This window comes from Rhinatrema bivittatum, chromosome 2 (assembly GCF_901001135.1).
Source record: "Rhinatrema bivittatum chromosome 2, aRhiBiv1.1, whole genome shotgun sequence".
In the NCBI taxonomy this organism is placed as follows: domain Eukaryota; kingdom Metazoa; phylum Chordata; class Amphibia; order Gymnophiona; family Rhinatrematidae; genus Rhinatrema; species Rhinatrema bivittatum.
Genome location: NC_042616.1, coordinates 279,328,564 through 279,355,882, shown reverse-complemented (window position 1 = coordinate 279,355,882; position 27,319 = coordinate 279,328,564). Strand labels below are relative to the sequence as shown.

The 27,319-nt window shown below is 42.8% G+C and overlaps 1 protein-coding gene across 6 annotated transcripts in view; it reads right to left on the bottom strand.

The window, feature by feature from the left end:
* Positions 1–6,020: 6,020 nt before the first annotated feature.
* The window catches only part of BLVRA (biliverdin reductase A), an 87,256-nt gene continuing 65,957 nt past the window's right edge, over positions 6,021–27,319 (bottom strand). For 5 of the 6 annotated variants that reach the window (XM_029589554.1, XM_029589552.1, XM_029589555.1 and 2 more), the window contains 3 exons: positions 22,078–22,185; positions 11,654–11,825; positions 6,021–7,965 (listed from right to left, as the gene is read on the bottom strand). In XM_029589554.1, coding sequence (XP_029445414.1) covers positions 7,710–7,965; positions 11,654–11,825; positions 22,078–22,185 — 536 coding nt within the window. In that variant the 3' untranslated portion in view covers positions 6,021–7,709. The remainder of the gene's footprint in view (positions 7,966–11,653; positions 11,826–22,077; positions 22,186–27,319) is intronic. The other variant, XM_029589551.1, reaches the window with a different exon arrangement.

Below are 27,319 nucleotides of genomic sequence, written 5' to 3'. Positions count from 1 at the left end.
CCAGGGCCCTTTTATTAACTTCGACCCAAGGCACCGATGACCTGGGGGGCTATGAACCTACTGCCTAATCGTTACTAACCCAGCTCTCAATCCTTGGGCCAGCGAGACTATCCCTCCTTTTTTTTTTTTTTTTAATATATCCTCTTCTATGGTCATACTTCCTCCTCCTGGGTGCCTGCTGCCCTCGCTAACAGGTTATTCCCAGCATTTTTTTAAAATTACTAAGTGGTAATTGAACCCTGCCTTCCCTGGTGAGTAGCCCCGCTGCTTGGACCCTGGTCTGCTGCTTTTTATGCCGGTTAGGACCCTGGGCCGAGGCCTGGGAGATTAGAAGGGGGGCAGTCTGCCTAATGGAGGTAGAGGCTCATCCCAGCTGTAGTCGGATCTGCCGCCCAGTCCCACCCACTCCTCCCCCGCCATGGCTGGAGGGATCCAGAGTGGCTAAGCTGGGAGCAAGGTAGGGGTATGGGGGCACGCCTGCCATACAGACCAAGTTAAAGGGGGATTAAAATTAAAAACACTTTAAAAAAATTTTTTTTAATTAGTACTTGCGATTGTTTTGTCCTGTAGTTTTGTTCTGTTCCCAGCAGTGGGTACATGTTGGCATCTGTATATACATTGCAGTTTAACTGTGTCTAGTGCAGTCCTTACTTTGTAACCCATGATAAAAGCCTGTGAACCTTGCCTTTAAGGGGAACCTTGCCCTTAAGAGAAGTTCCCTCCCCCTTTGCCTTCTCAGTCTGGGAAGAGCTTGTATGCCCTCTCACTCTAACTTGAGTCTTCTTAAGTGCCTTATTGCCTCAAGGGACTGCCCTTCATGCTCCCCCCTGTGTCACATGGATCCTAGGCTTGCTACCATTGGATCTCGCCCTCTAGCCCCAGCTTGTGGGAACAGTTCCTGTAATCACTCTCCAAGACTGTTAGTCAGTCTCAACCATGCTGCTTCAAAGCTAGAAGTGCCTGCAACCTCTGTAATACAATTAGCTTTTTTACATTTCTTTTTACCACTTTAATTCTAAAGATTAATCAGCTTCAGAACCCTTTGTCTTCTCACCCTGAATCCCAAGAAACTCCATCTCCCTTCTCCTGCCTATCTCCAGCTACAAAGATCTCTGCCTGGGACATATACTTTGGAATGCGACAATTGTAAGTAATGGAAAATTATCTGTACAATAAATAATTTCAAACTTAAAGATCTTTTCCTGAAGACTGATTGGGAAGAAAAGTTAGCTGTGTGGAAGAGGGAAACCCAGGTGTTTCTTACTGAGCCAGCACAAGTTTTTATAGCCGAGAGACTTCTGCTTCCACTGCCGCGTGATAGTCTCTGCAGGGGCTCCCCTGGGAGAGGTTTCTCCCGGTGCGCCCGCTGCCAGTATCTTCAGCCGCGTGCAGCTTTCTGCGTACTCTCTGCTCCACTTGGTGCTCGCTGCAGGTCTCCCCGAGTCCGTGCTTGTTGCAGGTCTCCTGGCCACGGGAGACTGACCACGTGGTGGCCGCCGGTCTCCGTGTGCTGGCGGCCGATCTACTCGAGCCACGTGGAGCTGACCGGGTGCTGGATGGTGCAGGCGGGTAGGGGCCACGGAAACGGCACAGGAGTGCTGCCTGGACCCTCACAGCCTGATCTCCCATTCCTTCTCTCCGATCGCAGCCTGATCTCACCATTCCTTCTCTCCGATCGGGCCACGTGGGGTTGATTGACTGGGATATTCATCGCGATCCTTCCTTTTCTTTGGGAGGGATCCAAAAGGGATTGCCTCCCGACTGTCACAGCCTTTTAAAGGGCCTGAGACGTCACTTGGACGCGCCGGGCAGGGCTATGATGCAATCACATCCCTTTTCCCCATTCGCAGGGAGAAGGGGAAAGGAGGGAGCGCACGCCGGCGCTCCCCCTCCACCACTGTCGTTTCTCACCCCCTCTTCCCCATCCATCGAGGGGAGGGGGCCGTCGCTGAGGTTGAGAGTGGGCTCTGGCGATTATGTCAGGCCCATCTATGAATTGATATGATGAGACTAAAAAAGGAAATATAAAGGTAAATAATTGGATAGACAGTTTTCTAATTCCTTTTGAAACCTTCAGACTAATAGAGAGAGATTTTTCTTTCTAATTCACTTTCAGCTGAAATAGTTTAAGAATTTGGAGTAACTATTTTGATTATTTGTTTCTTCCCATGAGTCTTGCCTTTCATTTCAAAAAAGGGAACATTATTTCCTAATGGAATGCCCTTGCATAATGCTACAATTTGTTTCCCAATACGCTCTCATTTTCTGAATGAAGCAGTTTGTGTACAGTCACCATTAGTTTAAAGTGTGGAACTGATGGTTCCCTGGGCAGCAGCTGTGTCGGAAAGACGTCTAGACGCTCTAGCAGGGGCACCAAGAGAGACGACATGGGCTCTGGCATCAGCATGTGGATTGGTGCCGGCAGCTCTATACCCTGCAGGGCTTGGACCTGCTGAACCCTGCGGTCCAACTCCTCCTTAAAGTCCACTGTAGTTAGGCTGGAAGAAGGAGGAGGAGGCATCACCAGAGCCTCCTCAGAGTCCGGCACCACAATCTGTGGGGAATGCCTTGGACTCCTGGGTCTGATAGAGAACGGTGCCTCTTCCCCATGGGGTCACTTTGGTGGCAGTACGGTGGTCGCCGATGCACCAGTCCCAGAGCCATGTGCCAACGGTGATTGATGACCAGTGTTTGCAGGACTTCCCTTGATGTTAGGCCCGGTCTTTCCCTGGAGCCGAGGAAGGTGAAGATCCTGACATCCTCGAGTGTGACAACACCGGATACAGCCTATCTCTGGCTCCTTTCTCATGAGAGGGACCCGCCAGAGGGGTAGAGAGGGACGGCATATCTAACTGTTCCCCCTGGTCTCTAGGTGTCAACGCCCCCAATGCCAGAGTAGATGGATCAGACTTTCTGGCAAAAAGCTTTACCATCTTATCCAGCCGGACATGACAGCCTTTACTGGTCATCTGGTCACACAGACAGCATCCTCGGACGTCATGTGACACCTCCAGGTAGAAGATACAGACCTCATGCGGATCAGTAATCGACATAGTCCGCGGGCACTGGGGAATCGGTGAAAACCAGACGATGCCATAAAAAATAGCCAGCGAGCAGTTGATGGCTGTTAGCCACTGAGAGGTGGCTCGTCAGAATTGCACAAAGGGAAAATTTTCAAGCACCGACCGAAGAAGAGGGACCCGGCACCGGGAACATCGCAAAACGACCTGGAAAAAATGGTTTGGAAAAATAAACTCAGAGCAGAGCTCCACTACCACGAGGCAACTACTTCACGGAAAAAAGAGATTGAAGAGGGATCCCCCGCATGGACAATGGCATGCTGAGCATGCTCAGTGTGCCAGTCAAAGTTCTAGAAACTTTGACAAAAGTTTTCCGTTCCGGGCTCCATCTGATGTTGTCACCCATCTGTGAGGACTAACATCCTGCTTGTCCTAGGAGAATGCATTTTTTTGCACCACTCTTATCATGCATAGTTTAGCAACGTGTTTGTGGCTATGAGCTGCTTTGCATAAAAGTGCATCATTGTAGTGCATTAGCATGGGTGTAGGTGCTTAAATGTGCAAAAGATAAAGGGCATGCAGTAAAAAAAAAACTGTTTCGCGAGAAAGCTATAATGTGTGCCACAAGTAAAAATAGTGCATGTACTAAGCACTGTTTAGTACATTGTCCCCATGGTTTCACAATTATTCATATTCAGATATTTCCAGAATTGTTTTAATATATGATAAATTGGGAACATCTCTCTTTTTTTATGACCTGCACTCAGATGGTCACTTAAGAGAAACAAGTTCAAGGATTCCATATATAATAACTTCACAGTAAAAGAGGAGTTATATGTAGGGTGAGTACTGTTAATTGGCAAGCATTCCTTTAGATTATTCTACTGTTAACAGTAGACAGTTTTCTTTAAAAGCTGGCAGACATAATCAGCTCAATTTACCCAAATTCAGGACTTAGAAAAAGTTCTGGTAGAGAGATATTTATCAGATTTGTTGAATAAAAATAAATGGATCATGCCAAACCTATGGCTGAGGCTGCAGCTCTGTGTGCTGCAGGCAGGGGACCCAGGTTTGCATCTCCCATCCCTTAGGGGCAGATGGGAGCTGGGCACGATGCAGATGTGACACACTCGGGGCCAGGAGGAGGGAAGGCAGTGGCTACCTCTACCAGCTTGGGTCTCTGTGGTACGCTAGCTGGCTGGAAGGAGAGAGAAGGATTTGGGAGAGAAAAGACAACAAGATAAATAATAAGAGGGCTTGCATGGTGTAGAAATGTAGCATAAATCCTCTTTATATGACATTTTTGGCTGGTTCCTGTGCTAAATAGTGCAGTATGTTATTGACCTGATTTTAATATGAATAATCCTTATTCTTTTGTGCAATATGATTCTTCCCTTAATGATGATGTTAATGTCTGGAATAGGGGCCAGAGCTCCTTGGAGCTCTTCTGGAACAGCGGTCTAGAAACTTAATAAATTATATTAAATAAAGTTGAGTTAGGAATACACTGAGTTAGAACACACTGATGTAAACTATAGGGCAAGACAAAGCCAAAAATACTTGCTTATATTCGAAGCCTACACATTCTCTACAGATAAAATTGTAAACCATTTTCAGCTGTGCCACTTCACAGGCATCAGTAGAAAAACAGACATGCTCACAGCTCAAATACACATCCCTTTAAAAACAGCAGTAACTATATTAAGGTCTGAGTGTTCCAGGAGGTAAATATATGTCGTGTTATGTACTTGAGTGACTCCATTCTGAGAAGCAGATCCATGGGAGAAGCATTAATGGTCCCACCTCAAGCAAGGCACAAATTTCTTTCTTTTAAGTCATGGTGAATATTTTTACTATTTTCAGCTCAAATTTCTTGATATTAGGAGAAATCTGAATCTCTGCCATTATTCTCTCTCTCTAGGTCAAAAAATAGTTTGGATGAAGCAAGCCCATATTCATATGTGGACCCTAAACACCAAGAGGGATAACTTTCATACCGGTGCATGGGTGTACATGTACACGCGTACGCGGCATCGCACAAATGGACATGGCTATTTTATATCATAGGCGCGTTTATACGCACATGTTATAAAACTGGCTGCACGCGAAAACAAGTGCGCACAATTTTATATGGACGAGTGTGTGCGCACAAATGCCAGCTGTACCTCGCAAGTGGGGGGGATTTTAAAAACAACGCGCGCCAACTCAGTAGACCTTTTTCCTAGTTTACAGATCAGACTTCCTAAACCCCTCCCCCCCGTTATTTAGACTTCCTTTTACTCTTTTACCCTGACCCTTAAAACCCCGTTGACACGCGTACTATTTTTTTTTTATACTTACACATCATCCACATCTGAAGTAAAGTTAAGTGGTAGGGGACACCGGCGCGCTCTTGTGCACATTTCAAGGTAACTTCCCATGATGCTCATGCCCTGCCCATGCTCCACCAGTCTACACCCATGCCACACCCCTTTTAAAACCTTTTTGATTTGTGCACGTACCAGAAGATACACGCATGCTTCTTAAAATCCGCACAGCACATGCCTGCCCAAGATACTCATGTATCGCCCAGATTTGGCGAATGTAGGGCTTTTAAAATTCACCTGCAAGTTTTCCTTGTTCTGAGACCAAGGCCATTATTGTGGTATAATCTTCATCTCAGTGCTTGATGACCATTTATAAAGCTTCAGGTTTTCTTGCATTATGCTTTTATCGAACCATAACCCTGTTCTATTGGTATGAGCTATGCAACATCGGTTTCATAATTCTGTGGATCAGAAGAGGGCTATGGATTGGCCACAGTGGTTCCTTCATCTGCACTACAACAATAAGGAAAAGAAAACTGAGACAGAACCTGAACCTAAAGGCCAGGTACTGTTGCCATCTTCTTACAAATACTGCATGCAAGATTTCATTTAGAAATATGGAGCTGTGTAACATACATGGTTATGTGAGATTTCCAAAAGATGCATAAATTAATCCCAGAAAACGGTATTTATTTATTTTGTTTATTTAAAATTACTTTTAGCTTGGCAATCACAGCACTAGCCATTCTAGACAGGTTACAGAATGCATACATTCTATTCATAAAAAACAACAAACTTAAAACACATAAATTAAACAAACAGCAATGTAATAAAATTGTAATCAAGTGCTTGAGTATAAAGGTAATGCTTTAGTCCCATGTGATAGAAAATTTTATATATCATCTGATGGGTTACACATAACTGGTCAACAGTGTAGAAAAGTGAAGTTGGGGAACTATAAATCCAGGTTGAAATCCTGCCATCACGTATCCTGAGAATTTAAGCAAATCCTATAATCACTCTGTCTGGTTTCTTAAAGTACTCTCCCACTTGCTCTCCTGTGTTTTGCACATAAACAATTGCCTCCTATTTTCAGATCACACTACAGTCTGAATCCACATTTGCAAAGCATTTTAAGACACAAGACTTTATGAAGAATTCTCCTTTTCTGTGCCTCTATGTAAAACCCTAAATAAATTAGGCCTATAGTTTAGATGAAAGGCACCATAATAAAACCAACACAATTTTTGTTCTATATGACTACATTACAAAAATAGGGTGTTACTATTTTCTGTACTAATGCAACACAGGGAAACACATCAAAAAGAAGAAATTTCCCATAACCACCAGATCAAGACTTCATTTGTAAAGCACTATATATATTATTAGCTCTATACAAAGTACACAGAAGACCTTTCAGTGTACAGATGACTAGGAGTGTCGAATGAGTTATACAGTACTTCTCTGTTATTGGAGATGACTGTATTCTTCAGCAACAGATTCAATTCTCTCCCATTCCAAAATAGTTCATCAGATGCCCTTAAAAGTACAGGCAAATGCTCTTGAGAGTGCTTGAAGATACTGTGTGTTTCATCTTCTCTAATTCAGTCTGCGATGTATCTCATTAAAAGTAGCATTACATTTTACACACGTAGCTGTGGAGTATTTCTGCCTTACCCCAAACTGGAAGACATCTTGATCCACTTTTCAGAGTGATAGAAAGAAAGTAGGTTACAATATATTTTCTTAAGCTAACATTGTTTAAATCTCCAGTCTCAAGCTTTCAAGAGATCCTTTTTCTCTAGACATAAAGTGCAAGCATGTAATAGGCTGGATACCAAATCTCACATACCTCTTCAATTCAATTTATCACATACCCTGAGACTTGTCTAGGAATATGGGGAACTATGTCTTAAAAAAATAAAATTATAGTACACCGAGGAAAATCAGGTCACTACACCAGCTTGGAGAGGCATGGCTCTAATGCAAGGCAAGCAGTCACAAAACATGGCTGAAGAGGGTCACGCATGAACCTAGTGGACATCTGACATGAAATGTGAGCATTAGACTATTTGACAGTAGATGTATAATCAGCAAATACATTATTCTCCTGGCTGCAGAATGCTCAAGAATGTTTAGTACTGCATATACACTATCTATACTGTATATACATGCAAATGTAGATTAAGTACTAGTAGCAGACAAACGTAAAACACATAACAGGTAGCAACATTAAAAACAGGTTCTCCAGTTTATGCTGCTTGACAAAACAGATTAACAGCAGCAGCAAAACAAACTTTTAGTTTAAGTCACTAGAAAGAACAAAGCAACTGACAACTATATTATCCCTCAGAGGACATACCATTTCCTCACGACAGGTCACTCAGTGTCCACACAGTTGTTTTATTTCCTCTGCAAGTTCCAGGCATCGCAAAATGCGCTTCTTCTCCGCCGCCAGCTCCTCTTGGGAAACCTGTCCCAGTAGCTTCCTGGCAAAGAGGTTCTGATCCTGCATGAACGGGCCCACGCTTGCTCTTGGAGCACTGGGCAGACTGTCCAGAGTGCCTGATCTGAAATGGAAGTTGATCCGCTTTGTACGTTTCATCGCTGGAGCTCTCTCTTCAATCCAAATCAGAGGGCTAAGAAAATATGGAGAGAAAGGAATGGAAAGCTCATTTGTATAAGTAAAAGGCACATTTTTTATTTGTTGGTGCATCGGTACCCTTATGTTTGAAAATTAGTTGGATTTGTGTGGGCTGAAAGGTAGGCGTGTAGAGTGCCAGTTAGATGCCAGCGGAGACTCGTGTAAAACAGCTAAATGGATGATGATAAAAAAAATTCAATTGTCTTACATAACATTTTAGAAAGTATTGTTTTTGAATAAAATGGACACATCTGGTAGCCCTGCTCTTGGAAAGATCACCGACATGTGACAGAGTAGCTCTGCATCCATGTCTGTTTAGCACTTGGTCTCACTATGAAGACCCCTGTCCTGTGGGGCAGGGATTGAGATCACCTCTGAGTTACTAACAAATCTCTTTTGAAGGTGCAGCTCAACTGTTTGGCCCAAACTGGTATAATTTTACTACTATTTGGTTTCCATAAATTATTTTACCTAAATGTATATGGAGGTACAATAAAAAATAGCAAACCTCATTAGATTTGATGGAAGACTATAATTTTGTGACGAGAAAATGTGCTGGCAGGGGTGGGTTGCTAGAAAGTGGATTGGTAAATCACAAAAGGGGATTGCTTGTTTCTGGTTTGTGATAGAATCCTATATGAAAACTATGTAGTCCCTTGGAATTTTGGCTTCCCAGATGCTCATCCCAATCTCTCTTGCCATTTTAAAATAGCAGTCAGCGGGGAAGGTTGAGATGAACAGTAATTTGGATGGAGTGGGAGCACAAAGAGCTAACAATAGGTAGAAAGTGGAGTCAGAAAAGGGGCACGTGAGAAAACTGTTGGAGAAACACCAAGACCAGCTTCTTCATAATCATTTTGTCAGATTTTATTTTTTTTTGGCTTTTTCAAAAACATGAAAGGGGGGCTCCAATTTTTTATTTTTTATTTCTTTCATATGGGGATGTATATAGGCAAATTTTCAAACGGAAACTGCATGTGTTGTCCTTGTTTGAAAATTAGCTTCTGAAGGTGGGGTGGCAATAATTTGAGTTGCTTCAAAAGTCAGAATGTCAGGCATAGATAGAAAGTCTTTGAAAACTGAGAGGCAGTTCTACTATAGATAATGGAGTCGATTTTAAGACCTGTGCGCGGTTCCTTGGGCCTGGACATGGCCGCACCGATTTTATAGCATGCGTGTGTCACGGCGTGCATGTTATAAAATACTATATCCGCATGCACATGCGTGCAGCAGGTGGGGATTTTAAAAAGCAATGCATAGCAACATGAATAGGGCTTCCCCAGTTCCCTATACTCCTATCTAACCTTCCTACCTTTTTCCCTCTCCTCTCCTCTCCTCTCCTCTCCTCCCCAACCACTACCTATTTAGAATTTTTTTTATTTTGTTCTTTACTTCTTCTTTGGGGCAGCAGTAGACTCTGTGCGCCAGCTGGCTGCCGGCGTGCACTTCCCCGGGACAGCAGATAGGGGCAGGCCGGGATAGTGCCATTTTCTTTGAGCCCGGCACTTTGGCACGTAACTAGGGTTACGCGCGTAGCCAAGCCCTTTGTAAAATGCGCGGGGTGCGCACAGGGCCCGGCCATGTGCGTAACCCTCGTTTTTTACGCACGTGGGCCTTTTAAAATCGGGCTGATACTTTTGATATATAATCCTGCCAACGTTTCCCATCCCTCTTTAACTGAAACTTCTGAACTAAGTACTGACTGCATGTTACAATTTAATCACGTTCCATGTCTGGATGATTTTAATGTCCACGCTAACAATCCCATAAGACCAGCTGACATTACATTTTTAAAAACAATGCATGACTTTGGTATTTGACCAAAAAGTATTAATTGAGATGCGCAAAGCTCATCATATACTAAATTGTTACAGTTTTTGTATTTTTTTACTGAGATTTTTTTTTATTATTGTAAACTGTTTTGCTTTGCTTTAAAAGGCAATACAATAAGAGTAAACTAAAGTATGTGCATGAAGCGTAGCTGTGTACTTTTGCATCTGCTATTCCTGTAGGCAGTGCGGGAACACAATAGTGCAGATGCATTTGAAAATGCTGTGTACTTGCACTGTTTTCCTCCTCCAATCTCAACATGCTGATGAGAGCATACACTGTGGAAAACCTACATTTACTTTCAGCTGCTCTGAGGAGCGTAACTTTCAGTCAATCTATTTTATCTGGATAAATTGCTATTTATCTCTCTAAATGGGTTTGAAAATTGCCCTCTATATCTATTTTATTTATCTTAAAGGACCTGACTTAGTTTAGTTGTTTTTGCTTGTCGAAGAGGGCCTAACTCTTGAAAGCATATATTTCCCCAAATTCTTGTGGAATGCTCAATGCAAATCAAAACAAATCACTACCCAAAAATTAGCAGGAAAAACAGAACTCAACACTAAATTATAAATTCTGCTATAACATAGAGCTTATATCCAAACATCAAAGGATGTATATAGCGATCATCATATAGCGCCACTGGCTGCTTGCGGCTTATAAGCGAAGCCCTTGGAGCGCTAGGGCTTTCTAATCATCGATCGCATATACAAAGGATAATTCTGTGTGGAAAGTGGAGAAAAGCCCTTTAAAAATGCATTGCGGCTTTAAACTTAAAATATGGCTTGTGACTTGGAATGGAGCACTTACTGAATTGCATGAGTGCGGTCGGTCTGAGAGCGGGTTAAGATAACTGTACGTGCTGAAACATAAGCCATTAAGTAAGTCTAAAGGAGTATGGGAAGTGTTCACCAGCACACCTGATATTGTACTTACATGCTCGGTGCTGTGAGCTACCTGCTAGAGTAGCTCCCCGTGCCACATCAAACATAATAAAATGAATCACAAATCATTAGGGCTGGGATTTTCAGATCACGAATCATGAACTTGGGATTGATCCTTCCCTAATGAAGTGCACTTCAATGGAAACTAAAAAGGCCCCCTTGTGATGGGAGCTGTAGTGCTGTGTGCAGCAGGGACTGGCAGCAGGTTTGGATCTGGGCTGGCAGGGAAGGAGAGCAATGGCTGGTATCAGGAGTGGTATTACTGAGTGGCTCGGTGTCATAGGAGAATTCCCCTTCAGCCATCCCCTGTTGAAAGCTTCTAAGCAGCAGTGTACATGAGCCATGCATAAACAATAGAGATGGTTAAAAAATAAATGCACAGCATTTTTTGACTATTTATAAATCCTAAAACAGTCAGCAGTTCTTAAAATATTAAAAATTAACACCTCAGGGAAGTCGATACAGTTCTCTCTCTTAAGTACCTTTAAAATGTATGCATATCTATTAACTCAACACACCTTTTTTTTTTTTTTTACAATACAAAACTGTAGGCTACAGTAGGGCACAGAGCTGCCAAGTTTGAAGATCCAGTGCTTAAATCATCAAGGATGCTACCTAGAGGCACAGGCCATAAGCATATTGGATGACCAAAAATAATATTCTGCTTTTCCTTCCCAGTAGTATGTGCTTCACTTTCCCACATCGCTTTCCTCAATCATTCAATGGATTGTGCTATGCTGCACCAATAGTTAACATATATGCAGTACTTTTGTTTGAGTCCTTATAAATGCACAAATAAAGACAAAACCAAGGAAACAAATGCTGATTATTCTTTTAAACAACTTATTAAAAGGACAAAGTACTATTTTTGGTGTTCTTCCACTTCTGGGCCTCAGTTACATTACTAACCTCTTGCTTTTGGTTTCAAAATGTACAGTCATTTTGGAATAATTCTTCTCTTTCTGCTCCTCTCTGGTGGCAGAGGTGACGTTGAGGTCCCCGAAAAGGTCAACCAACCAGGTTAGGCGTGCAATTCCAGAGAAAGAGGGGAACCCAAAACGTTGCTCATCCAGAGAGCCTCCTGCAGGAAGAAAAACATCTTGAAGCAGGAAGTGGGGGGGGAAAAAGCCTCCATTTTCCAGAGCTAGGCACTGAGACGATGGTGTGTAAAACCATTTTGCATACTAAGAGCACTTCAGCATTAATTGATCTGGTATATGTTAGCTTTAAAAACAATGTCATTTTGCCTTAAAAGTCAGATATTTTCAAGAGAAGGAAATTTAATTTTTGTAACCAATGCAAAAAATCTAAGGGTACAGCAAAAAGCAATGTATCTCAGCACAACACGTTCCATTGCAGAATACCGTATCTTCCATCCCCGTAACATAGACAATATTCTATGTTTTCTGGCAGAGGCCAGCAATGGCAGTCACTAGCTCTTTCAGTCACAGTTGCCTTGGGAACTTTACCCTGCAAGTTAACCCTGCCAGAGTTCTTCTATGCCCATACTATCTTCTGATGCATAAGGATTCTCGTCGACAGTTGCTGAGGGTTTTTGTTTTTTTTTTTAATGCTTTTTATGTTTTCCTGTCATCTGTCCATGACACTGACTTCACAGATGGAGAGCAGCAACAGGCAAGCCAACAAAGCAAAAACAGCAGCATTAGTAGAATAGAGCCCTCAGCTAGAGCAGTGAGGTTCCCTAGGCCCTGCCAGCTGAAGAAAAGAAGGAGCCAACAGCAAAGCGGAGGACTGGCAGGGTTCCTGAGGAAAGAAAGAGCAGTCTATGCGGCCTGGAAAATCATCAGAGGATGAATTAGGGTCATTCACACCCTCGCCCCCACACATACCTATCTCCAACCCCATACTACTTCACCCCTACCCACACGCTCCTCCTACATCCCCTCTACCACTCGTGCACACCCCACTCTCCCATGCACATCCAACCCACCTCACTCCATTCAACCAGCCCTGCCCCACCCTCCACCATCCCTCACACCCCCATCATCTCCTCCTCTTTATCCACCTTTCCCTTTGAGTTGCCAACTGTTCTCTTTTTTTTTTTTTTTTTTTTCCGGACTGCTATTTTTGGAGTTCTATACAGACAAAAGAAGGGAAAGCTAAAATGTTTGGAAATGTCCTGATTTTTAGCTCTCCAGCTGCCACTTAGCATCTGATCCCTCTTTGCAATTATACAATACAGTGCGTGCTTTGGTAATTACTCTATAATCACTATGGGTTGGATGCATTTATTTTATGTTACTTAGATAAACTTCAGTCCATGTTTTAATCAGAGATCTAAATTTTTTTTTACAAAACAGTAGATTAGCCCATGGGCTGGTAAAAACAAATCTTTAGGGCACAAAGAAGTTCTAGAACTAGTAGTCATGATATGAGGCTCCAAAGGGATAGAGTCAGGAGTAAGAGAAAATATTTCTTCACAGGAAGGATAGCAGATAAATGCATCAGTCTCCCTGTGGAAGTGGTAGAGGCATAAATAATAATTCAAGAATGCCTGGAACAAGCACAGAAGATCCATCAATTGTGAAAAAGCTGTTCAGGGAATGCTAGGAGAGCAGTCCCATTTAAGGGGATTGTGTGTCCTGGGCCTCGGCACGACCCCAGAAGACTCCAGAGCAGCACCGAGGTAGGCGAGGCATGTCCAAGCATGGGTGAAGACTAAAGGTCTGACCCTCTACCGAACCTGCATACTTCTGGAAGGCCAACAACGCAATGTTGGATATTGAACAATCCTCCGACTGTTCCCAGCCCTTTCGGACCTGCCGCTAGGTATCGGCAAGAAGCAGCAGGTTGGACTGAGGATGAGGGCAGACGGAGGCCTTGTGACATAGAAGACTCTAGACGAGACGAAGAGCTTGGAAGACTCTGGATGAGATGAGGAGCTTGGAAGGTTCAAACATTGGCACTGACTCTCAGGGCGCCCTACACAGCCCAATGACACGGGCAGACCCAATGGGCTGGTCATGGACCACCCTGTCCCACTGCGTGCCCTACACAACATGGAGAGGCTGGTCACGGACCACATGGAGAGCGGGACAAGTGCAGGAAGGGAATCCAGCCAAGACAAAACTCCAATGACGAGAACAGGAACCAACGAGACGGATTTACCCCAACAAGGTGTCATCTGGAGAACCAAAGGAGCTGGAGGGTCAAGAGGGCTTGGAACAAGCGAAAGAGGAACGGAACCTCGGAACATCAGGAAATGGAAAATCAGGAAGTGGAACATCAGGGAGCCTGGACTAGGAACCTCGGAACATGAAGACATAGAACATCAGGAAGCCACGAAGACTCAGGAAGCAACGAAGACTCAGGACATGGAGCTCCAACGAAGAACAAGGAATGAAGACCTGACGGAGCGCTGGAAGACGGGACTTCCAGGAGCAGGAAACTCCAATGCAAGGTCAAGCAGGATTGATGGAGAAGCCCTATTATAGGGCTACCAAGGAGACACCCAGGATGATGTCATCAGGTGGGGCCCAGGGCATATCCGGCCGTGGGCCCTTTAAATGTAGTAAAGAAGCAGCACCACGGACAGCGGCGGCCTGCCGCACAGGAAGGAAACAAGGAGCAGGCCTCTGCGCAGGCCCCGACGGGAGGAGGCGGCTTCCCTGCCGCATGAAGAGGATCCAGGGCGGCTCCATGCCGCGAGGGGACCGGCAGGGGCAGCACTAGGCCACAGTACAGGGCCTCAGTGATGGCAGCTCCCTGCTGCTAAAGACAGCCGACTCACGGCTTCCCCTGCTATAAACAAAGCCGGGAGCGGCCTCCTGGCCACCTAGGGAGTTGAAGGTGTGGCGGTTCGGGCTGCGGAAGCACGGCAGCGGCAGCAGCCTGAAGAAGGTGAGAGGCCTGCTCGCGGGGAGTAGCTCCACGGGCAGGAATCATAACAAAAGCAAAGGGAAAGCCAAAGATGAACTGGGGCTATGGCTCTGTAGTAGGAATTTATTGGGGTACACTAAATGGCTTTATATCTATTCTATGAGGATAACTTTCAAATAACTATACATGGCGGTGGCAACACATATACATAGAAACATAGAAATGTCGGCAGAAGAAGACCAAATGGCCCATCAAGTCTGCCCAGCAAGCTACGCACTTTATCCATTTTTTTCCCCTTTTTCTCTCTCCCACCTGTTACTATTGGCTGCCAGTACCCTCCAGCCCTAATTCCCCACCACTCCACCACCAATTTAGAGAGCAGCTCCGTATCTGCATCCAAGTGACATCCAGCTCAATTAGGGGTAGCAACCGCTGTAACAAGCAGGCCACCCCCTTGCCCCATACTCTTACCCACCCCTGTTTTTATTTTTTTTTGTTTGTTTTTTATTTATTTTATTTATTTGTTTATTTTTTTTTGGAGATAGCAGCCCTCCATCCTTCCGCTCCGTGAAGGTGGAACACTAACTACTGGCCACTGGCATCCCGCTCTGTGAATCCCTCTGTGGCTACTGCCACTCCGTGCAGTGTTTTGCTGCCTCCACTTTATTCACGCCCTCTAGACTTGATGGATCCACAGTGTTTATCCCACGCCCCTTTGAAGTCGTTCACAGTTTTAGACTTCACCACTTCCTCCGGAAGGGCATTCCAGGCATCCACCACCCTTTCCGTGAAGAAATACTTCCTGACATTGGTTCTTAGTCTTCCTCCCTGGAGCCTCAGCTCGTGACCTCTGGTTCTGCTGATTTTTTTCTGACAGAAAAGGTTTGTCGTTGTCTTTGGATCATTAAAGTTTTTTCAAGTATCTGAAAGTCTGAATCATATCACCCCTGCTCCTCCTTTCCTCCAGGGAGTACATATTTAGATTCTTCAATCTCTCCTCGTACGTCATCCGATGAAGACCCTCCACCTTCCTGGTCGCCCTTCTCTGTACCGCTTCCATCTTGTCCTTGTCTCTTTGTAGATACGGTCTCCAGAACTGAACACAGTACTCCAGGTGAGGCCTCACCAAGGACCTGTACAAGGGGATAATCACTTCCCTTTTCTTACTCGATATTCCTCTCTCTATGCATCCCAGCATTCTTCTGGCTTTTGCTATCGCCTTGTCACATTGTTTCGCAGACTTCATATCATTAGACACTATCACCCCAAGGTCTCTCTCCTGCTCCGTGCACATCAGCCTTTCCCCCCCCCCATCGAATACAGTTCATTCGGATTTCCACTTCCCATATGCATGACTTTGCACTTCTTGGCATTGAATCTCAGCTGCCATATCTTCGACCACTCTTCCAGTTTCCTTAAATCCCGTCTCATTCTCTCCACTCCTTCCGGCGTGTCCACTCTGTTGCAGATCTTTGTGTCATCCGCAAAAAGACAAACCTTACCTTCTATCCCGTCTGCAATGTCGCTCACAAAGATATTGAACAGGACTGGTCCCAACACCGATCCTTGCGGTACACCACTTATAACCGCTCTCTCTTCAGAGAAAGTTCCATTTACCAACACGCATTGTCTTCTGTCCGTCAACCAGTTTTCAATCCAGGTCACCACCTCGGCACTCACTCCTAAGCTTTTCGTTTTATTCACCAGTCTCCTGTGCGGAACCGTATCAAAAGCTTTGCTGAAATCCAAGTAGATGACATCGAGCGCTCTTCCTCGATCCAATTCCTTGGTTACCCAGTCAAAAAAGTCAATCAGATTTGTCTGACAGGATCTTCCTCTGGTGAATCCATGCTGCCTCTGGTCCAACAATTCTCCGGACTGTAGATAGTTCACTATTCTCTCTTTCAACAGTGACTCCATTACTTTTCCCACCACCAAAGTGAGGCTAACCGGTCTGTAGTTACCAGCCTCCTCTCTGTTCCTACTCTTGTGAAGCGGGACCACCACCACTCTTCTCCAATCACTCGGCACCACTCCCGTTTCTAGGGATCTATTGAACAGGTCGCACAGCGGACCCGCCAGCACATCTCTGAGTTATATGTGCGTATGTGGCCATGCACAATTTTAACCAGTATGTGTGTGTCATCAATTTTAAATGGTAGAGGTGTCCAGGAAAATGGTAGAGGTGTCCAGGAAAAAAAATGGCAGAGGTGTCCAGGAAAAAAAATGTATTTTCATTTTTCGGTTCGTTTTCCGGAGACTTTTCCCACAAATTTTGGTTCGTGGAATGTTTGAGTCATTTCAATCATGTGAAAAAAAAATGAATCAAACATAAAAAAATACTAATCTCAAAATGGACAAAAAAAACAATAACTGGGCGGCTCAAGGCAATCTGCTGCCTGAGGCGAAGGATGATGAAATGGCTCCCCCGCCCACCCATGGCCTGGTGCAGGTGAAATCACCAAGGGCCGGGGCAGGGGGAAGGCAATGGAGGGTGAAGTGACTTGCCCAAGGTCACAAGGAATGGCAATAGGATTTGAACCCTGGCTTCCCTTGTTTGCAGCCCACTGCACTAACCTCTCAGTTTTTGGGCCTGTTATTTTTTTGTTCTCAGTCTTCAGTCTGCAGTAGGGGAGCCAGAGAAATGGAGAAAGGCTGCCCCCACCCCCTGGGTCTAGAAATAGGACTTCTCCATTCCCTATTGCCTGCCTCCCACCCTTCTCCAGGATCTGCCCCCTGGGGGTTGTGAGAGGTTGGTGAATGGTGGGAATCTGGTGTATGGCACACTCTCACTTAGGGCTGATATAAAGGTATTAGATGCCCTAGACAAACCTTACAGCCTCCCCTCCTCAACATAATTAAAACGTATGCATTCTTTTCCATTTTAAAATGTATTAACTTCCCTAACCTAAAAAGGCAGATTGCATATGGAAAATAGACATCCAAAGTACAATCTTCTGAAGTAAAAATATCACTTACAACAAAAATATATTATATAGGCATACACTGCAAAAATATATTATATAGGCCTACACTGCAAAAAAAACCACACTTTCAATAACAATAGTTTAATAGACTTAATAAACTACTTTTCTCATATTAATCAAGGCAGTTTATTGGATCCCATATGGTATCAGGCCTATGGTAAAGTGCACTGGGTGTGGACTTGGCCCACAGAAAGCCAGGAATAAACTGAACTACAATCACAATAAGTAAGCCTTCCATATCATAGAAAAACCTAAGAAACCTAAGAAAAGCCATATTGCAAATATTACATCAGACCCTAAATACCAACACACCTCTTATTAGCTCCTCGTCTCGTCTGCTTCTTGCCATGTCTTCGTCGCCTGAGGTCCTCGTCCAGGACTCCTGATGTCTTGTTGTCTGATGTTCCAGGTTCCTTTGTGTCCTTCTCCAGTGCTTTTGAACCTTCTGTTCTGCCGGCCGTGGATCTCCGGGTGACGCTTCTCCGTCTTGGGAGATGCCGGCAGTGAACTTGTGTCCTGTGCTCCTGAGCCGTCCTGTTCTGCCAGCCTTTGTGGTGCTCCGGATGACACTGGCTCCGTCGTCAAAGTTCCACCTCGGTTGGATTCCTCCCTGCACTCGTTCCGCTCTCCTCGTGGTCCGTGACCAGCCTCCTTGGGCTGTGTATGGCGCATAGTGGGACAGGGTGGTCGTGACCAGCCTATTGGTTCTGCCCGTGAAGGTGGGCTGAGTAGGGTGCCATGAGAGACAGTGTCAATGTCTACCTTCCCAGCTTCTCGTCTCGTCTGGACTTTGTCAAGTTCCTCGTCTCGTCTCTGATGCCGTTGCATCAGCCTTGGTGTCATGTCTTCATATCAGTCTTGGTGTCATGTCTTCGCATCAGCCTTGGTGTCATGTCTTCGCATTAGTCTTAGTCTCCTGTCTTTGTGTCAAGGCCTCTGTCTGCCCTCATCCTCAGGCTGGCCTGCTGCTCCATGCCGATTCTAAGCGGCAGGTCCGAAAGGGCTTGGAACGGTCGGGGGACTGTTCACCTTCCAACAACATCTTGTTGGCCTTGGGAGCTTGTAGGCCTGGCAGAGGGTAAGACCGTGTCTCTGCCATGCTGGGACATGTCGCCAACCCTCGGTTTGGTCCTGGGTCCGTCTGGGGTCGGACCGAGGCCCAAGGGCACACGAAACCCGTAACAACATGCAGCAATTTTCAAAAGTCATTTACCCGCTTAAAGTGCATTTACACATGTATAATCTATGGACAATTCAATGGCATATATTGTGGCAATTTTCAAAAGCCCATTTACAGGTGTAAAGTGAACTCCCAGTATTAAGCGTGTAAATCCTTTTCAAAATTACCCACAAAATGTATAAATGACTTTTCCCCAAAGCTTCAAAAAAGGGTTAGATTTGCTATATCACAGAATCAGCAGTAAAGCAATCAAATGCATACAGAATACACCCCCCCTGAAAAAAAAATGTCGTACTTTGGTACCCCAGTATTAGAAAACACCCATACAAACAATGATTGTTAGAATTTCTTGTTAGTGCTGGCATTACACTTGTATGAGGAAAAAGTGATTACACTATAAAAACTAAGTTGACTGTGGTTCTTATTTATTTATTTTAAAATATTTGTTACACATTCTTCCATAGTTCAGGGCAGAGTATCATAAAAACATTCACAAAAGTCATAGACAAAATACAAAAGTCACATAAATATAAATGAATCTTACTAAGCTGTGAGCGTTATGTAGGACAAGTTGATTGGATTAGCTGCTTGCCATTGGAAACAAGTGCATTTCTAGGGCCTTCTGGAAGAACCTTGGGTTTGAGATCGTCCTTATCTCTATTGGGAAGCAGTTTCATAAGATAGTGCCGGCCGTAGAGAAAGCACATTCCCTTTTCTCGTCCAAATGCGCAAGTTTTGCAACAGAATAGTCCAGTAATGCTTGACTTGAGGATCTCAATGCCCTGGACAGGGTATACAATTTTAATGTGGCTGTGTTCCATGATGAAGAGATAGTAATGAGTAGATTGTGGATTGTCATGGCAAGTTTATATTGAGCTCTACAGATGTTAAGTAACCAATGAAATGATTGTAAAACTGGGGTGATATGGTCACATAAAGGTGCATCTGTCAAGAGATGTGCAGCAGAGTTCTGTATTATTCGAAAGGGGCGAGTGGCATAAGCAGGAAGACCAGTGAAAAGAGAATTGCAATAGTCTAATCCTGAAAATAGAAGAGATTGAAATTCAGGAGGGCCCAATAAAGGTTTCAGATGCCACAGTAATCGAAGTTTGAAGAATGAAGATTGTGTCAAAGCTTTGATGTGAGCATGCATGGATAGAGAAGGATCTATAGATTATGAATGGAGTTTGAGATATTAATATCCTATACAAACTATTTTGTCAGAATATTGTTAGAGGAAAAATGTTCAAGGATAACATTTAATGCAAGTTTATTGTGTTTTAGTCAATCTTGAATGGATAACAAACAGACTGAAATGAATTGTTCAGTTAGGGCCCATGTGGATTGCTTAAGGAAAAAGAATTGAATGTCATCGACATACAATTTATAGTGTACCCCAAGGCTAGAAAGAAGACAACGTAGAAGGGTCAGATAGATGCTAAAGAGAGTTGCTGACAGAAACAAGCCTTAGGGTACACCTGAGGAGAAGGTGGTCCAGCAGGAAACATCAGAACCTATTCTGACGTGCTGAGAGTGATTTTGTCAAGGAAGCCGTGAACCAAGAGGAAAACAACACCAGTGGTACCCAATGAAGCAAGACGAGAAAGAAGAATAGCGTGATCAGCAATGTCAAAAGCAGAAGTGATATCTAGAAGAATAAGAACAAATTAAAATCCCTTGTCAAATCCCTGGGGGACAGTGTTGAAGCTGGAAAGGAGGAGCATTCAGTATTATGATTTTTCAAAATCCAGATTATTGATCAAGAATTGAGTGTGAGTCAAGGAATGTCATGAGTTGCTGTATCACGATGGTTTCTAGTATTTTAGGTAGGTAAGAGAGGGATGAGTTGGGATGGTAGCTTGAAAGAGCTGTTGGGTTGGCTGAAGGTTTTTTTCAAATTTGGCAGACTGATGCTTTCTTCAGGGATGCTGGAAATGTACCAGAAAAAGAGTAGAACTGACAAATCTGGTGATGAACCTGGCTGTGTCAGTTTTCAATAACTTCATAAGGGCAGCTGAACAAGAGTTTAATGGACTGGTAGAGGAATTTAAATTATTGATTGTGTGAATAACTTCAGATTCCAATATAGTATCAAAACAGTCGCATCTCACTCCATCTGACAGAAAGCTAATGACTGATTGGTCAGAGACATTTTGAAAAGTCATTCTAAGAAAAGCAATTTTATCCATAAAGTAAGTTGCAAATGTGTCTGCTAAGTTCATGGCAGGTAAGGGAATTGAGGAAGGACTAATGATTTGTTTAATTGAATTAAAAAGCTCTGTGGGGTTTACAGAATGATATAGATAATTTTGAATAGATTTAGGCTTTTTTGATAGCAGTAATCGAAGATTGGTAATTCACTAACAGAGAGCAGTAAATAGAATGATTTAATTCTGTGGGAGAGTGGTGCCACTTTATTGCGGCCCTTCTCACTGACCTTTATTTTTTGCTGTAGGCCTTTAGTAAACCAAGGGATTGTTTTAGATCTCCTTTGGGTAAAGAGTTTCTTGGGTGCCAATTTGTCTAAAGCCTATTTTAAAGAAGTGTCCCATAGCATTAATAGTTCTTTGGAGGAGTCATTACAAAAATGTGTCTAATAAGAGATAAGCTTACGACGGAGGTCTTCAGGTTCTACGAAACCACGTTCAGAGTCAAGGGAAGGGATCTTTGAACTTTCAGAGTTACGGTTTAGTGAGGAAGGAGATCAGGAGATGGTCTGTCCAGGGGGCTTCTTTTGCAAAGACATTTGTGCTTGGAATTGAGAATATAGCAGGATTTATGAAAACCAAATCAAAGAATGCCCAGCTTTGTGAGTAGAAACAGAGATAATTTGTTGAAACCCACATGCTGACAATGCATCAAGAAAAGTGATGGGAGCATGGGAGAGAATGGGAGCATTAATGTGAAGGTTAAAATGACCTAGAATAATAGTTCTAGCGAGATCAGTGTTTACATTTTTGGACAGTTGTACTTTAATACTGTTATGAGTTGCATAAGAGCACATATAACAAAGGAAACAAAGGACCTATGAAAATCTAAGTGGAGGCTCATGTGATTAGATATTGGGGCTTTTGTTTTGATGGTTCTACAAACTTATATTAAAGTGTAAAGATTTTCACTACAGGATCTATTTGTGTGATCATATAATTTTCCTGGGTATGATAAAAGCATTGGAGCTAACTATTTAATATACTTAAAATATGTAGCATAGACAAGATTTTAGTACTTAAAAGCACTGAAGTTCAATATGAAAAGAAAGTGCATGATTTTTTTTCAGTAGACCAGGTAAAGTTTTAAGCAAGCAATCAGTTTCCTTGGCAACTGACCTTGGAAATGCAATGTTCCTTCCACAAATTCCTTCCCGTCCACTTCTTTTCTCAGTTGCTTGTATTCTTCAGTCAAAAGTTCAATGTGCTCCTCATGCAGGATTTTACCTATTGTTTAAAACAGGTGGATCACAAGTTATTTTTAGTTCTTGGTAGGAACCCAAATGAACAAATGATAACTTCACTGAGTGTTGTGGAGGTGGGGGGTAGGGAGTCTGAGACAAGACGTTTTAGTAGAAGCACATGTTAGACACTTACTTTATGAGGTTTCTGGACTCAATACAAGGCATGTAACGTACTGGAGGAAAATATGAATGGGGCTTGGGATGGAGAAGAATGGTATGCATCCTCCACCCACCTCGCTATGCAAAATTGAATTTTATTTAATAAAATGTATATACTACATAATTAGCAAATGCTATAAAAACATTTTACAAAATAAAACATACATAAAAATAACATTAATAGCAAACCAGCAATAAGACAATCAAAACTAAATAAGAACAAAGACATTAAGTCTAATAAAAAAAACAAAGGCTGTGATCAAAATTAAAACACAACACCCACATTATTCTAGCCCATCAAACTCTTATGATGACCCACCAGGAACAATTATGTCTTAAGTGACTTACAGAACTTCATGAAATTTAGCTCAGATCTTATAGCCACTGGTAGACTGTTCTGTAACTACGAGCTACAATTGGAAAATCCGATTACAGCATCACTTAAGGTGAAACTTCTAATCAGAAAACTATTAATAACGAATACCCCTGGGAGGATATCAATGTACAACCAGGAGTATACCTTACTATTTTCTCACACAAATATCTAGGTTCATTACTTCTCATAGCTAGAACAGACATCAGAAGTAATTTAAACTTGTCTTTCTTTACAATGGTTAACCAATGCAGAGACTGCAGCAGTGAAGTTGCCCCCAAAACCAAACACGCAGCAGTGTTTTGCTATAGATATAACCTCTGAGTGCGCTTTTTCGATAAATCAACAGACAGAACATTGCAATAATCTAATACTAGCAATCATCAGGATATAAACAGCTGTTTTTAATGCAGACTGGTCCATAAAAGGTGGCGTTGATGAATGATCCTAAGCTGAAGATAACCTCGTCTTGCAATAGCTCCCACATGTAGTTCCATAGAAAATGCAGGATCCAAAAACACCCCCAAACTTTTTACTTTAGAGGAGATTGTACTAATATGGCCTTCAATTTGATAAAAAAAATCACCAAACAAGAATTTTAAAAAGTCAACAGCCTTATTTCTATCTTAGATGAGAATCAGAAACTGAATATCATCAGCATAAATATGGCTGTTGGCTGATGACATCCAGTATATGGAACATTTTCCCCAATGGGCACATAAAAATATTAAAAAACAAAGGAGAGTCCTTGGAGCCCTGAGAGATCCCATAGCTCTACATCCATGGAGTAGAGTAGAAATTTCTAAATTTTAATCATCTGAGACTGCTCATCCAGAAAAGAAATAATCCAATTCAATGCATTAGCCCTAATTCCCAAATCCTGACATCTTTCAATCTGCAATCGATGATCAACCAAGTCAAAAGCATTTGAAAGACCAATCAGAACCAGAAAAACAGAATCAGCCCTATCCATTAAATCTGCAAGGGGCCGATGCAATACAGTGCGCTCAGCTGAGCGCACTGTATACCCCGCACTCGGATTAAATAGGCGCTAATCCACCCCCTAATGCAATAGGGGGATTAGCACCTATTTAACGTGCGTCCGATGCGGAGTGAATGAGTTAGCGCTCATCACATGCAAATGCATGTGAACGAGGCTATTACTCACTCACTCCGCATTCAAAAAAAAAGTGTGCGTCTCAGACGCACATTTAGCTCTCAGATATTAACACCTGCCTGGAGCAGGCGTTAATAGCTGAGCTCATGTAAAAGAAGTAAGAAAAGCAGAAAAACCCCAGCTTTTCTGTACTTTTTAAGTTTAAGGAAAAAAAAAACCCTTGGCAGACCGCCGAGTGATGGAAACCGATGCCGAGTTTACCGACCCTAGCGCCTCCTTGCTAGCGTGACCTTCTAATTTGCTTATAGCATGGCGCCCCCCTGCGGGCGCATTGAGTGCATTAAGAAAGTGGGCACTGACTTTTCAGCACCTGCTTTCCGCGCTGTTTTTTGTATTGGCCTGTAAGGGAGGCCATTACTAACTCAGGGGCCGATGCTATAATAATCGCGGAAAGTGGGCGCTGACTTTTCTGCACCTGCTTTCTTAATGCGCGCATTTCACCTGCAATGGGGGGCGCCATGCTATAAACAAATTAGGGGGTCGCGCTAGGATAGCGCCTCCTTGCTATCCCAACCCTGCGGTTACCGGTGGTCTGCCAGTTATGAAAACCGATGTCGAGCATATCGGCATCGGTCTTCAATGTGGCCGGATGAGGGTTTTTTTTTTTACTTTTAAAGAAGTACAGAAAAGCATTTTTTTCTGCTTTTCTGTACTGTTTTTCAATGCACTCAGCTATTAATGCCTGCTCCAGGCAAGTGCTAATAGTTGAGCGATAAATGTGTGTCTGAGACGCACATTTATTTTTTTGCATTGGAGTGAATGAGTAATAGCCTCATTCATATGCATTTGCATGTAATGAGCTCTATCTCATTCACTACGCGTCGACAAGCGTTAAAGAGGCGCTAATCCCTCTATTGCATTAGGGGTGGATTAGCGCCTATTTAACCCGCGTCCGACTGCGGGTTATACAGTGCGCTTGGCTGAGCGCACTGTATTGTATCGGCCCCAGTATTTTGACCAGCTTGAAAACCTGATTAAATATTATCAAACCTTCCTTTTGATTACAAAAACAAAAAAAGTTGATCAAGTTCTTCCTTTTCAACTTTAACAAGGAAAGGTAGGTTTGAAATTGGTCTGTATAGCTTTTATACTTGGTCACATCTAAAAAACATTTTTTAAAATTGCCTTTACAGCGGATCTCTTAAGACAGTTTGGCAAAACAACCATCTAAAAAGGGAAATATTAATAATCATAAATACCCATTCCAAACCTTCATCTGATGAAGATTTGATAAGTTTAGGGGCATATGAATTAAATGGCCTACTCACAGACAGCTTTCCTAACAATATATTTAAATAAAGTCAGATACCTGTGAAAAATGTTCAAACTCTGAAGTGAGAGAAGTAGAATGTGTTTCCCCCAACGTCAGAGCTATATCAGACTGAATATTTTCAGACTTCTCAACTTAAGTATCATGGCAGGGGGAATGAAGAAAATATGTTTTATATTCAGACATTTACCAACAAGGACTGAATTACATAGTCTGGGTAAAACAAATAAGCATGGGTGTAGCTTGCTTGTTACGGCGGTTACTACCCCAAATCAAGCCTGATACTTCACTTAGAATATATATCCAGCACAGCTCACTGCTTCAATGGCAGGGGGAATAAAGAAAATAGGATTTATATTCAAACAACCAACAAGGACTGAATTGCACAGGCTGGGTAAACAAGCGTGGGAGTAGCTTGCTTATTACGGCGGTTACTACCCTAAACCAATTAGCTGGATACTTCACTTAGATGCAGCTCCAGCACTGCTATCTACGATGGCGGGGGTGGAAGGGAAATAGAACCAAAAAAATTATTTAAAGGGACAAGAGTAACAGAAAAGTATGAAATAAAAAAGTGTAAAACCTTGCTGGGCAGACTGGATGGACCGTTTGGTGGTCTTCTGCCATCATTTCTATGTTTCTCTGTTTCATGTTTCCTTTTGAAGACAAAATGGAAGTCTGAGAAGTGTTCTCTAACTTCTCTTGTAGCATAAATATTTTTCCTTAAACTGAGCAAAAGTTGAATAGTCTGTCATTAATCCATTAAAATCCCCTCCTTTGGACTGACCCAATAACAGTCAAACCACCTTAACGAACCATTTGTTGTGTCCAGAGTGTATATTGGTGAAACAATTCCCTAACATTCTCTGCTTGAACTGTCTGAATGTAGCAATCTGAAATTTAAATAGTTTTATTTGTCTCATTATGATGTCTTTTGATTTTTTATGCATGTCATTTTGTTGCCTGCCCTGAACTTTGGAGTATGTGGGCTACAAAAAAATGTAAATAAATAAATTTATAGTCAGACTAAAACTCTTTTCTTGGCCATGATCAGTTTCCTATACATATTAGCCAATTTTCTCCATCTATTTCGATCAAGTAATAAGTAATTGTTTTCCGCTCTCAAAGCCCTGCGATGCCCCACCTTTCACATGAGTTTCAGTAGTGACAGGAAGCTCATCTGGATGGAGGGAGTGGGGCACTGCAGGGCCTTGACAGCACATGAGACTGTAGGTTCCTCGCTACCTTTGCTTTTTAAAATGTTGCTGTTACAACAGGAGCTGGACTGAAGGAGTGCCGCGGCTCAGGGATAAGGGAGAGGACTGTTGTGGTGGGGGACTGGCATTCATGACCCATCCGCCTGGTGCTTATGGGTGTCAAATATATAAAGCCAGCCTTGATTTAAAGGATTGAACTTTAGGACACCAAAAAAGAAAAGAGAAGTGTAATATGAAAGTCACAATAATGATATAATAATAAAATAACAAGAAGAATTGGATAAAAATGAATATCAAGTAGAAATCAATAAAATAAAGTAAATGGGTACACAGGATTGGCTAGAGTGGAAGAGATCGGACGTGGCCATGTTTTGGCATTCATGCCTGCATCAGATGTATAAACTTTTATTCAAATTTAATTTCCTTACTAATCTGTGAATCGCAATTTACTTTCAAATGAATTATGGAAATTCATAGGAAACAAAGGAAAGGCCATTATCGAGGACCGTAAAGATGATAAATTAACTACTGCTGATGAATCTTGAGCACATGGAACTGCGCATGGAATTAAATGTGAATATATTTTCATCAAAGAGCTTCTAATCTTCAAGATATAGCCATTGTTAAACCGAGATCTAAGTGGAATCCCCGGTGTCCTATTAACTCCCATATCCGTACATTTTCCAGCTTGTATTAAAGATATATAGGGACATGGAGGGTAAAAGACATGTTGGTTATCACAATTTGTTGAAACAACAAAGACAATCATTAACAACTCTTTCGAGTAATTAATAAGCTGATAATAAAACCCGCTGATAAAGGGGGAGCCATGGTTCTGCATGATTGGGTTAAGTATAAACAGGCAATGATGGAACACTTGACCAATGAAGGCTATTACAGCCCATTACTTGTAAGTGGCGG